General features: G+C 38.7%; 1 protein-coding gene across 1 annotated transcript; it reads left to right on the top strand.

Annotated features, from left to right (window-relative positions):
- Positions 1-847: 847 nt before the first annotated feature.
- LOC108703862 (perforin-1) lies at positions 848-8,261 on the top strand. The gene is made up of 4 exons (XM_018240169.2): positions 848-1,305; positions 2,168-2,735; positions 5,731-6,097; positions 7,304-8,261. Exons 2-4 carry the CDS (start codon positions 2,197-2,199, stop codon positions 8,021-8,023), a joined length of 1,626 nt encoding a protein of 541 aa, XP_018095658.1. The 5' UTR covers positions 848-1,305; positions 2,168-2,196; the 3' UTR covers positions 8,024-8,261.
- Positions 8,262-11,755: the final 3,494 nt, after the last annotated feature.

Raw genomic sequence — 11,755 nt, 5'->3', positions numbered from 1 at the left:
TTTATTGATCCTCACATACATTTCATAATTGTGTCACTTCCTCTTTAAGGAAAGCATGTTCCTCCTCCATGTTTATCACTCTCTGTGCTATATCATGTGTGAATGATTGTAGTTTGTCAGTGCGCTCACCCATTTCATTTAGATCCCTTTGCAGTTCTTAAATAGCCGCTGTTACTGCAGCAGAGACAGCCTGTGTGATGGTGTTTTGCAGAACATATTGTAATTGGTTCATATTCGCACTTAAGATTTGTGCGGTGACTGGCATGTCATCTATTGTGTAGTGCTTCCTGAGTTGGCCCGGTGATGGAGCGCGTGACTCTAATGTTAGGGACTGCGAGCTACTCAAAGATGTTGGCAGAGACTTGTCACTCTATTTCGGGCCATGTTGTGCTATATCCTTCTCGGCACCATCTTTGGAGGCTGTGCACTTATTCAGGCCTGAGGCCTGTAAGTAGGGCAGCATAGTTGTCGGTTGATCGGGGTTTCTTTTTTCCTCATTGTATAGTGGAGCCCGACCTATGGCTGATTAGCATTCCGGTAGGCTCATTTTCGGGCTCTGGATGGGTCACTAGAGTGGAGCCTTTAAAGAACACATGTGCCTTCCACCATGGTTGGCCACCCCCCCCCACATCAACAGTTTTTATCCCACCAAATGACCTTGATATGGCTTGGAGGGCTTGGAGGGCTTTAGTGCAATGTCTCATGTGGTCCTTCATCTGGTCTCTTTGGTTTTTCTTTGGAAAAATATATTTATGTCTATCTAAACAACCATTAAATTCTCTGAAATCACCAATATCCAAATGCTGTATTTTTCCCATACAGTACATAATAAAAGGCACACAGTTTTCCCATTCTGCAGTAACCCATAGCAACCAATGCTTGGTATGAGTGTACTTATATGAGTGGTGCTTGATATGAGTAGACACATTTATCACATAAACCCTTTTATGCATAAAGCTATTAAGGCTATGCGCTCCCCACAGTGATTGGTTGTACATACCCTACACTGGCCAGTCCTACACTCACTTTCATCCCTACAACCCTTTCATTTCTTTTTATATTTAAAGGGAAATTGTATTTTGAATTTTGCAGTACATGTTGGTATTTATGTTCTGTAAAACTAAGCATATAGCTATTTTTTATGTATAGAAAGCCACTGTATCTCTACATCCAATCCATGTTTATCACAGACTGAGCTTGAGATCAAGGCCACATCCTGTGCTCATGGTTGTTTTACTCATCACCTTTGGCCAGGACGCGTGTAATGTGCCCAACCTCACCATTTCCCACAGCTCAAGCTACCAGGTAATACCTCAGATGTGTCTGTAATTTATCCGCCTGACGGATGTCGTGTTATGCTTCTGTGGACTGATCACACCTTGGACCAAATGTGCTAAAATATTTAGTCATATATTTTCCATTATGTGTAATCACTTCTTTGCTATATTTTTATATGGCTCTGCTTTTGAGAACCAATAGAATAGAAGAGTCATCTATGGTCAACAAAATGAATTCCAAAACCCATTCTTAGCTTTTCTCCCACACACTTCTGCTCATTACAAGTCTTCCTCATTAGTCATTTACTACCCCTCCTTTCTTCTGATTTTTCTGTTTCGTCTTTCTCTCTTACTCTCTTTTTTATTGCCTTCCATGCCCTCTTTTATCCTAACCTTCCCACCCTTTCCCCTCTTCAGTTCTTCAATTATCTCCCCTGAATCCCTTCCATTTCTTCTTCCTATCTACTTCTCCTCTGTCCATTACACTACCCACCCACTCGCTTCTCCACATTGTCCAAGCTTCCTTTGCAGTATATTTGTTAGATCTATTAACTGTATTTAATTATTTATTTTCAAACCAACTGATAAATTAGGCATTATTAAGAAGTCTAACTTATATACCTAAGTTGGTATTGGATGCATCAGTAGTTTGTGACATCTGTATTTGGGCAGCATCTACTCAATGTTCACACATTCAAACGAATTCCCTGAGAATGCATCATTTATGAAGCAATAAACAAAGGCATGCTAACTTATCATACATGTGGTTATAAAGGTGGCAAATGTGAACCAAGTGTCAGAAAGTACACACAAGTTAAACATTGCTGGTTGTTCATGCTCAGATTTTTGGAGGACACCCTTAACCCCATATCTCTGTTCTCTTATTCTAGCATTAAACCTTCCAAACAACCATCAAAGAATGTTTCCTCTTCTTCTCATCCTTCTGAACCTATTTACATGTGGCTCTTCTACTTCACCACCACTTACATATGACTGCCGCCTTGCCAAAGGTGATGAATGCATAAAATTAACCTTCATTCCAGGCCACAGCCTTTTGGGAATGGGATTTGACATTGTAACCTTGAAAAGGACAGAGGCCTATGTAGTAGATATGCATAGGTTTTCTGGTAAGAACAAGAAGTGTATGGTGTGCAATAACCCACACAAAAACAATGCCCGGCAGAAACTGCCTTTTGCAATTGCAGACTGGAGGCCTTACAGTTCCTGCTCTAGGAAGATTACCAGTGAAGTCTCCCGTTCTTCTGTCTCTTTGGCTGAGGATGCCGCTTCAGGAGTTCAGAATGACTGGAAGGCAGGTTTGGAGCTTCAGGCTCCTGTGGGAAATGCAAAACTGGTACTTGCTGGATCCCAGTCCCAACTGGCTAAGTTTACAGAAAGTAAAACTAATCGTGACCGTTACAGTTTTCTTCGACATCAGCTCAAATGTTTCTACTACAGGTAAGTTCCTCTTTGGTGCAAATGTTAAAATATCGCCAATATCACCAACTAATGCTGTTGGCAAAACTTCACCCCATTACAACTTCCACACACTTAACTCAAATGTAATTTTATATATATATATATATATATATATATATATATATATATATATATATATATATATAGTGATAAAATGCTGATGCACACCAGGATTTTCTTTTCAAAGTTACTTTATTTAATCGACGTTTCGGTCCACGTCTGGGACCTTTATCAAGACACATTTCAGTACAAGTGAACACATTATATAGAGACTCACCCATCTGTGACCCATCACCAGACCACACCCATTTCCAATTACACGTATTAACCCATGTGTGTACTCGTTATGCAGTTAACATATTATGTTCCATTTAAGGGCGTGACCTGTGAATCAAACATATATTGTTTCAATTTAAAACTTAAAAACATGTTAAAATTTTATACAGTGATACACAATAACCAACTTGGTGCCACCCTTGGGGTGTTAATATATCCAAATATATAAATGTATAAATATAAATATAAACATGAATATAAATATATAATTGTGTAAAAAGTTTAAAACTTAAAACCAATATAAATGTCGAGGATTTTTCTGAGAAGCGGCTATTCCTAATTATATGATATTAACAGGGAACCCACATAGTTTATGTTTCTAAAAAAGGTACAAAAGAACAATATTCATTTAGACCTCGGGGAGCTAAAGTGTCAAGTGTTCTGATCCAAAAAACTTCCTTCTGTAACAATAAACGATCCCAATCACCCCCTCTATTTGGCTCTGGGACTAAATCTATCCCCATAAACCTTAGGGTTGGGAGTCTATGACCTTCCCTTAAAAAATGCTGTGGAAGGGGTTGATCTGCTACTCCTGTTTCAAATGCTTTTTTGATGGATGATCTATGATTTCCCATTCTTATCCGCAGTGTATTTTGAGTTTTACCCACGTACAATAATCCGCACCGGCATAATATAATATAAATTACATGGGTGGATGTACAAGTTATTCGATGTCTGATATTAATTGTCCTCCCAGAATGGGGGTGTTTAAATGTGTCCCCGGGTATCATAGATCTACACGTCATGCAACCTGCACACTTATAACATCCTTTCTTAAGTTTACTTAAAATGTCTCTTTTTTGTTCGTAGCAGTTAACTGGGTTCGGTTTGCATTAGTAAATCTCTCAGATTTGGCCCCCGTTTGTAACCCCACATAGGCCTTTGTGTCAGTGTTTTAGATAGCTTTTTATCACTTTGTAGTATTGGCCATTGGCTATCAACAATGTCCTTCACCTTTGGTGATCCTGTGGTATATTGAGATGTTACAATAAAGCGATTTTGTTTGTTAGGGGTAGTTTCTATTACCTCCTGTTGTGTCATATGTGTACGTGCCTTTTCCAATGACATGTTCAGTACATGTGGCTTATATCCTCTCTGTACAAAACGGTTAAATGTTTCCCGTATTTGTGTCTCGCAAGTGTCCTCTTCCGAGTTATTGCGTATGGTGCGCAAAAACTGTGAAAAGGGCACTGCTTTTTTTGAGCTTGGTGGATGAAAGCTTGTAGAATAAAGTAAAGTATTTCGATCTGTAGTTTTTCTATACAGCTTATAACCCAACCTGTTATTCTGTTTAAAAATTTCAACATCCAAAATCTGGATTTTTTGTTCATCATAAGTTAGTGTGAATTTGACTGTAGAATCTAAATTATTTAGACTTTGCACCATATTTATTAAGTCTGTCTTTTCTCCTTGCCAAATAATTAGCACATCATCGATGTACCGCAAATATCTTGTCTTTGCACCCAGGTGAAGTTTTTTCTAAGTGTGTGCTCAAGCCTTCTCATATATATATATATATATATATATATATATATATATATATATATATATATATATATATATATATATATATATATATATATATATATATATATATATATATATATATATATATATAGAACTTTTTTTGCCGGACTAATGCTGAAATAAGGTCACCATGTCAAATTCCAAGATGAAGAACATTTATTTGGCAAAATAAATCTTCATTAAAGGGATACTGTCATGGGAAAAACATTTTTTTTCAAAATTAATCAGTTAATAGTGCTGCTCCAGCAGAATTCTGCACTGAAATCCATTTCTCAAAAGAGCAAACAGATTTTTTTATATTCAATTTTGGAATCTGACATGGGGCTAGACATATTGTCAATTTCCCAGCTGCCCCAAGTCATGTGACTTGTGCTCTGATAAACTTCAATCACTCTTTACTGCTGTACTGCAAGTTGGAGTAATATCACCCCCTCCCTTTTCCCCCCCAGCAGCCTAACAACAGAACAATGGGAAGGTAACGAGATAGCAGCTCCCTAACACAAGATAACAGCTGCCTGGTAGATCTAAGAACAACACTCAATAGTAAAAACCCATGTCCCACTGAGACACATTCAGTTACATTGAGAAGGAAAAACAGCAGCCTGCCAGAAAGCATTTCTCTCCTAAAGTGCAGGCACAAGTCACATGACCAGGGGCAGCTGGGTAATTGACAAAATGTCTAGCACCATGTCAGATTTCAAAATTGAATATAAAAAAATCTGTTTGCTCTTTTGAGAAATGGATTTCAGTGCAGAATTCTGCTGGAGCAGCACTATTAACTGATTCATTTTGAAAAAAAAAATTTTTTTCCATGACAGTATCCCTTTAATTTCATTACCTGCCCATAATCTAATTGAAATTGGTGGACTGTCACTTAAATAATGACATTTTACTACATCACTCCAACTTTTTAGGAATCTTTCTAGAGCGTAATAAAACTTTCTTATTAATTGATACTGACAAAGTACCCTGAAATGGTAAACATGATTATTTACAAGATAATAAATCAGTCCCAAATAGGTTATGCTGTGCAGGTTTTGCCAGTATTTTCTATTTTAATGGTAGAGAATAGAAATATTGTAACATTTGATATTTTTCTTCCTCTGACTAGTTTCCGCCTCATATACAATCCTCCATTAAGTAAAGATTTCCAAAGAGAACTTAAAGACTTGCCAAAGATTTATGACACCAGTACACAGGAAAAGTTTTATAGATTTATTCGAGTTTATGGCACTCATTATATCAGCCAAGCTGAAGTGGGAGGCCAAGTGTCAGAGGTCACAGCAATCAAGACTTGCCAATCGACCATGGATGGCCTGTCGTTGGATGAACTGAAGGACTGCCTCAGCATGGAGGCCTCTGCTTCTGTCACAGGCAAAATGGAGGCCAACGCTGAAGCCAAAACCTGCAAGGAAATGAGCCAGAAAGCGACCCATGGTGAGAGTTTTCACAAGACCTTCAATGAACGAGACTGGCAGGTTAGTAATAATAGAAGATACAGTACCAAATGTTCATTATTTTAGGGCAATGGTTTCCAAATGATTGTAGATGTCCTCTCCAGGAGGCCTAAAAGCACTGAACACCCTGAAAGCCTGGTGAGATGAGGATTCATACAATGTCTAATAAAGACAAGTGGATGTGTTGGTAACGTTATTGTAAGCAAAGATTGAATCCGGACAAGGCCCATTAAGGATGTTATGTCCTATAATAGTTTATTAGTGGGATGGAGTTTTACATATATGTGAAAACAATTGGAGCAGAGGATTATGTAGAATTATGTAGGTATTTCCCCAAGTAAATTACATTACTCTGCAAAATCAGGCATTTCCCCACAATTAAGCCAAATCATTACGAAAGATGTAATTTACTTGTGGCAGTTACAATATTAGGGAAGAACAGGCATTTTCTGGAAGTTTTGTCAGCTGTCGTAGCAAATCTTTAACCTAAAGGTTGAGCATAAGACAAGTGATACTGTCGAGATTAAATGTTGAATTTTCTTTATCTGGGTCCCTATCCTTTCTTGTGGCTTTGTGGTGTGCACATAAATGACTGTTTTTTATGGGTTTTCAATGAACACAGATAAGTAAGATCTCAACAGTCTGATATAAACAAACTGCAGTAAAAGTTGCTCCATATATTATTATTACTTTAAAATGTCCCAGAACTAAGAGGACACACTCATGTACTTCGATGAGTATCATGCATTTATACTGAGTAGAATTAAATATACAATCTTGGCTCAATAAGCAGAATGGGGTTAATGCCCAACATATTTGGACAAACCACATCCATGTACAGATTTGATGACACTTCCTTCAGACCAGGAGCTTGTACAATAAAAACCAGACCCTACTTAGCTTCCAATCTGCATGGTCCGTCTTATTATTCAGTGCCAAGGAGCCCATGCATGGTGGCCACCAACCTACAGCATTATTCTGCATTGATGGACACTTAAAAAGCACGGCAAGCATTAGATGGGACTGGGGAGATGGAAGGGGCCCTCTTGTGAGGAGAGCATGTTTAAAAAAGGTTAATGGAGTGTTCCTTCCTCCTTTTAATGCAAATTAAATATGTTTAGAAATGTACTCTATCTGCAAAAAAATAATGCTTCTCAACATAAATTGTATATAAACCAGAGCAACAACAAAAAAATATATATTGTCTCTTACTTTTCTGCATCTCAGATATCTGGTGGCAAAGTGACATTTGATCTCCTTTCATTCGACGTAAGTAAAGATGGAAACACGGCTGCCTTTGGAGAATGGATGGAGAGCCTCAAGACACATCCAGATATTGTCACCTACTCCCTTGAGTCCATTCACAATCTAGTGAGATTTAAAGGGCCACAAAAAGAACATCTCAGGAAAGCTATTAGTGATTTCATTATGGAGAAGGCTCTGAGGAAGAACTGTTCATGCCCAGGAAATTCTCATCCAAGCCACGGGGCAGAGTGTTCATGTGTCTGTAGCCAAAGCCCTGACACAAACACAAATTGCTGCCCCACTAAAAGAGGGTTTGCTAAGCTAGTGGTGACTATTAATCAAGCCTCAGGTCTCTGGGGTGATTATGGGTCTAAAACTGATGCTTATGTGAAAGTCATGTTTCGTTCCACAGAGACAGTGACAACCACCATGTGGAACAATGATAACCCGGTCTGGAACCAACGTTTTGATCTGGGAGTTGTGGAACTAAGCCCAGGGGCAGAGCTGAAGATCGAAGTTTGGGATGAAGATAATAAATATGATGATGACCGCATTGGGTTCTGTAAAATCTCCCTGACCAGTGAGTTAAACAAACAAATCTGCTACTGTGACCATGGGCGCCTAGATTACACTCTAAAGTTGGCTTGTCTTCCTCATCTCTCCGGGCCCTTCTGCCACGATTATGCCCCATCTAAAGAATAACCTCATATTTATATTTAACCTCCACATATATATATATATATTTTTTTTTTTTTTTTTTTTTAAATATGGAAATTAATTTTATTTTGTAAAATTTTTTAAATGAGTTTTAAAGAATTCTCTTCAAATTACTGCACAAAGGAACTACTGGCCGTCGCTAAATAATTGCTTTTTGTTACTCCTTCCACTATAAAGCTATTTATCTTCTTATCAAACAAGACTTTACTTGTACATGAGAATATCTGTTCTGTGAACGTAATTAGCTTAATTATGAAAATTATTTTTACAATTTAAATTTTTCAATTACCGCCAGCACCCTGAGTCAAATCCCATCTCATTCAGCCCTTACTAACGTTAAACCCATACTCACATCATGGAAAAGGCCAGGTAGTTCATAGTAGCTGGTTGTAAGCAAACTGGGTAGTAATTCATTCACAGCCTATTTAATACACAGTGTGATCAAGGCTTCAATATTTTTGCCATAAAGCAGGGCAGGACTGCTGCTTACAATGCGGATCAGAAAGGTAGATCAGAGGGAGTATGAACTAATAATATACTGTATGTGTCTAACACAGTGATCTGAGTCATAAAAAGACTTGTGTGTTTCCTGTTCAATTAATAAACACAAAACCACATGCAAAGCACAAACAATATACAATTTAAGTTTGAGCAGTCTATTATTAGTTGGAAAATGAAAGCAAAAATCGAATTGTTTGATAGGGGTAATAGCTCTGGCACAGTTTACATCTGTGTTTATAGACTGATCTTTCTAGAGGAAACAAAAACACAGAATGAATTTCACAGCGTCTGTGCAGAGATCCGCTCTGTCATTTAGTGCAGAATTAGAATTAGTCACATGCACAAAAAGACTGGTTTCCTAAGCAGAGGCGGCCGGGTTGAGTCACACTCCTTATACACACACAGTTGCTGTTCCACCTGATTATCAAAGTTCACAGAAAAAAACAAGAGATCTCTCAGCTTTGTTTCTTGCAGTTGCACAAAAGCACTGTGTTATTTCTGCCTTACTAAATCTGTACATGAGTGTTTTGAGTTATTATGATTGCAATAAGGGTCTGAGTTCCCTGTATAACTCAGCCTGCAGCCTTGTGTCTTTATATGGTCACAGAACAACCCCTCAGTGACTTCTAATATCCTTATCATTTACAGTAGGGGGTACATTATCCCTTATAATACATGAGTGATACTCAGAGTTCCCTGTATAACTCAGCCTGTAGCCTTGTGCCTTTATATGGTCACAGAACAACCCCTCAGTGACTTCTAATATCCTTATCATTTACAGTAGGGGGTACATTATCCCTTATAATACATGAGTGATACTCAGAGTTCCCTGTATAGCTCAGCCTGCAGCCTTGTGCCTTTATATGGTCACAGAACAACCCCTCAGTGACTTCTAATATCCTTATCATTTACAGTAGGGGGTACATTATCCCTTATAATACATGAGTGATACTCAGAGTTCCCTGTATAACTCAGCCTGCAGCCTTGTGCCTTTATATGGTCACAGAACAACCCCTCAGTGACTTCTAATATCCTTATCATTTACAGTAGGGGGTACATTATCCCTTATAATACAGGGGTGATACTCAGAGTTCCCTGTATAACTCGGCCTGCAGCCTTGTGCCTTTATATGGTCACAGAACAACCCCTCAGTGACTTCTAATATCCTTATCATTTACAGTAGGGGGTACATTATCCCTTATAATACATGAGTGATACTCAGAGTTCCCTGTATAACTCAGCCTGCAGCCTTGTGCCTTTATATGGTCACAGAACAACCCCTCAGTGACTTCTAATATCCTTATCATTTACAGTAGGGGGTACATTATCCCTTATAATACAGGGGTGATACTCAGAGTTCCCTGTATAACTCAGCCTGCAGCCTTGTGTCTTTATATGGTCACAGAACAACCCCTCAGTGACTTCTAATATCCTTATCATTTACAGTAGGGGGTACATTATACCTTATAATACATGAGTGATACTCAGAGTTCCCTGTATAACTCAGCCTGCAGCCTTGTGTCTTTATATGGTCACAGAACAACCCCTCAGTGACTTCTAATATCCTTATCATTTACAGTAGGGGGTACATTATACCTTATAATACATGAGTGATACTCAGAGTTCCCTGTATAACTCAGCCTGCAGCCTTGTGCCTTTATATGGTCACAGAACAACCCCTCAGTGACTTCTAATATCCTTATCATTTACAGTAGGGGGTACATTATCCCTTATAATACATGAGTGATACTCAGAGTTCCCTATATAACTCAGCCTGCAGCCTTGTGCCTTTATATGGTCACAGAACAACCCCTCAGTGACTGCTAATATCCTTATCATTTACAGTAGGGGGTACATTATCCCTTATAATACATGAGTGATACTCAGAGTTCCCTGTATAACTCAGCCTGCAGCCTTGTGCCTTTATATGGTCACAGAACAACCCCTCAGTGACTGCTAATATCCTTATCATTTACAGTAGGGGGTACATTATCCCTTATAATACATGAGTGATACTCAGAGTTCCCTGTATAACTCAGCCTGCAGCCTTGTGTCTTTATATGGTCACAGAACAACCCCTCAGTGACTTCTAATATCCTTATCATTTACAGTAGGGGGTACATTATCCCTTATAATACATGAGTGATACTCAGAGTTCCCTGTATAACTCAGCCTGTAGCCTTGTGCCTTTATATGGTCACAGAACAACCCCTCAGTGACTTCTAATATCCTTATCATTTACAGTAGGGGGTACATTATCCCTTATAATACATGAGTGATACTCAGAGTTCCCTGTATAGCTCAGCCTGCAGCCTTGTGTCTTTATATGGTCACAGAACAACCCCTCAGTGACTTCTAATATCCTTATCATTTACAGTAGGGGGTACATTATCCCTTATAATACATGAGTGATACTCAGAGTTCCCTGTATAACTCAGCCTGCAGCCTTGTGCCTTTATATGGTCACAGAACAACCCCTCAGTGACTTCTAATATCCTTATCATTTACAGTAGGGGGTACATTATCCCTTATAATACATGAGTGATACTCAGAGTTCCCTGTATAGCTCAGCCTGCAGCCTTGTGCCTTTATATGGTCACAGAACAACCCCTCAGTGACTTCTAATATCCTTATCATTTACAGTAGGGGGTACATTATCCCTTATAATACATGAGTGATACTCAGAGTTCCCTGTATAACTCAGCCTGCAGCCTTGTGCCTTTATATGGTCACAGAACAACCCCTCAGTGACTTCTAATATCCTTATCATTTACAGTAGGGGGTACATTATCCCTTATAATACAGGGGTGATACTCAGAGTTCCCTGTATAACTCAGCCTGCAGCCTTGTGTCTTTATATGGTCACAGAACAACCCCTCAGTGACTTCTAATATCCTTATCATTTACAGTAGGGGGTACATTATACCTTATAATACATGAGTGATACTCAGAGTTCCCTGTATAACTCAGCCTGCAGCCTTGTGTCTTTATATGGTCACAGAACAACCCCTCAGTGACTTCTAATATCCTTATCATTTACAGTAGGGGGTACATTATACCTTATAATACATGAGTGATACTCAGAGTTCCCTGTACAACTCAGCCTGCAGCCTTGTGCCTTTATATGGTCACAGAACAACCCCTCAGTGACTTCTAATATCCTTATCATTTACAGTAGGGGGTACATTATCCCTTATAATACATGAGTGATACTCA

The sequence above is a fragment of the Xenopus laevis genome, chromosome 9_10L, assembly GCF_017654675.1.
Source record: "Xenopus laevis strain J_2021 chromosome 9_10L, Xenopus_laevis_v10.1, whole genome shotgun sequence".
In the NCBI taxonomy this organism is placed as follows: domain Eukaryota; kingdom Metazoa; phylum Chordata; class Amphibia; order Anura; family Pipidae; genus Xenopus; species Xenopus laevis.
The sequence above is the reverse complement of the archived record's forward strand: the minus strand, read 5'-3'. Positions and strand labels throughout refer to the sequence as shown.

Bases quoted from the DNA above. Each gene is read 5' to 3' on its own strand.
- LOC108703862 (XM_018240169.2), top strand. From the start codon at position 2,197: ATGTTTCCTCTTCTTCTCATCCTTCTGAACCTATTTACATGTGGCTCT. The intron at 2,736-5,730 runs GTAAGTTCCTCT...TCCTCTGACTAG, and splicing joins CTCAAATGTTTCTACTACAG to TTTCCGCCTCATATACAATC. The intron at 6,098-7,303 runs GTTAGTAATAAT...TCTGCATCTCAG, and splicing joins TCAATGAACGAGACTGGCAG to ATATCTGGTGGCAAAGTGAC.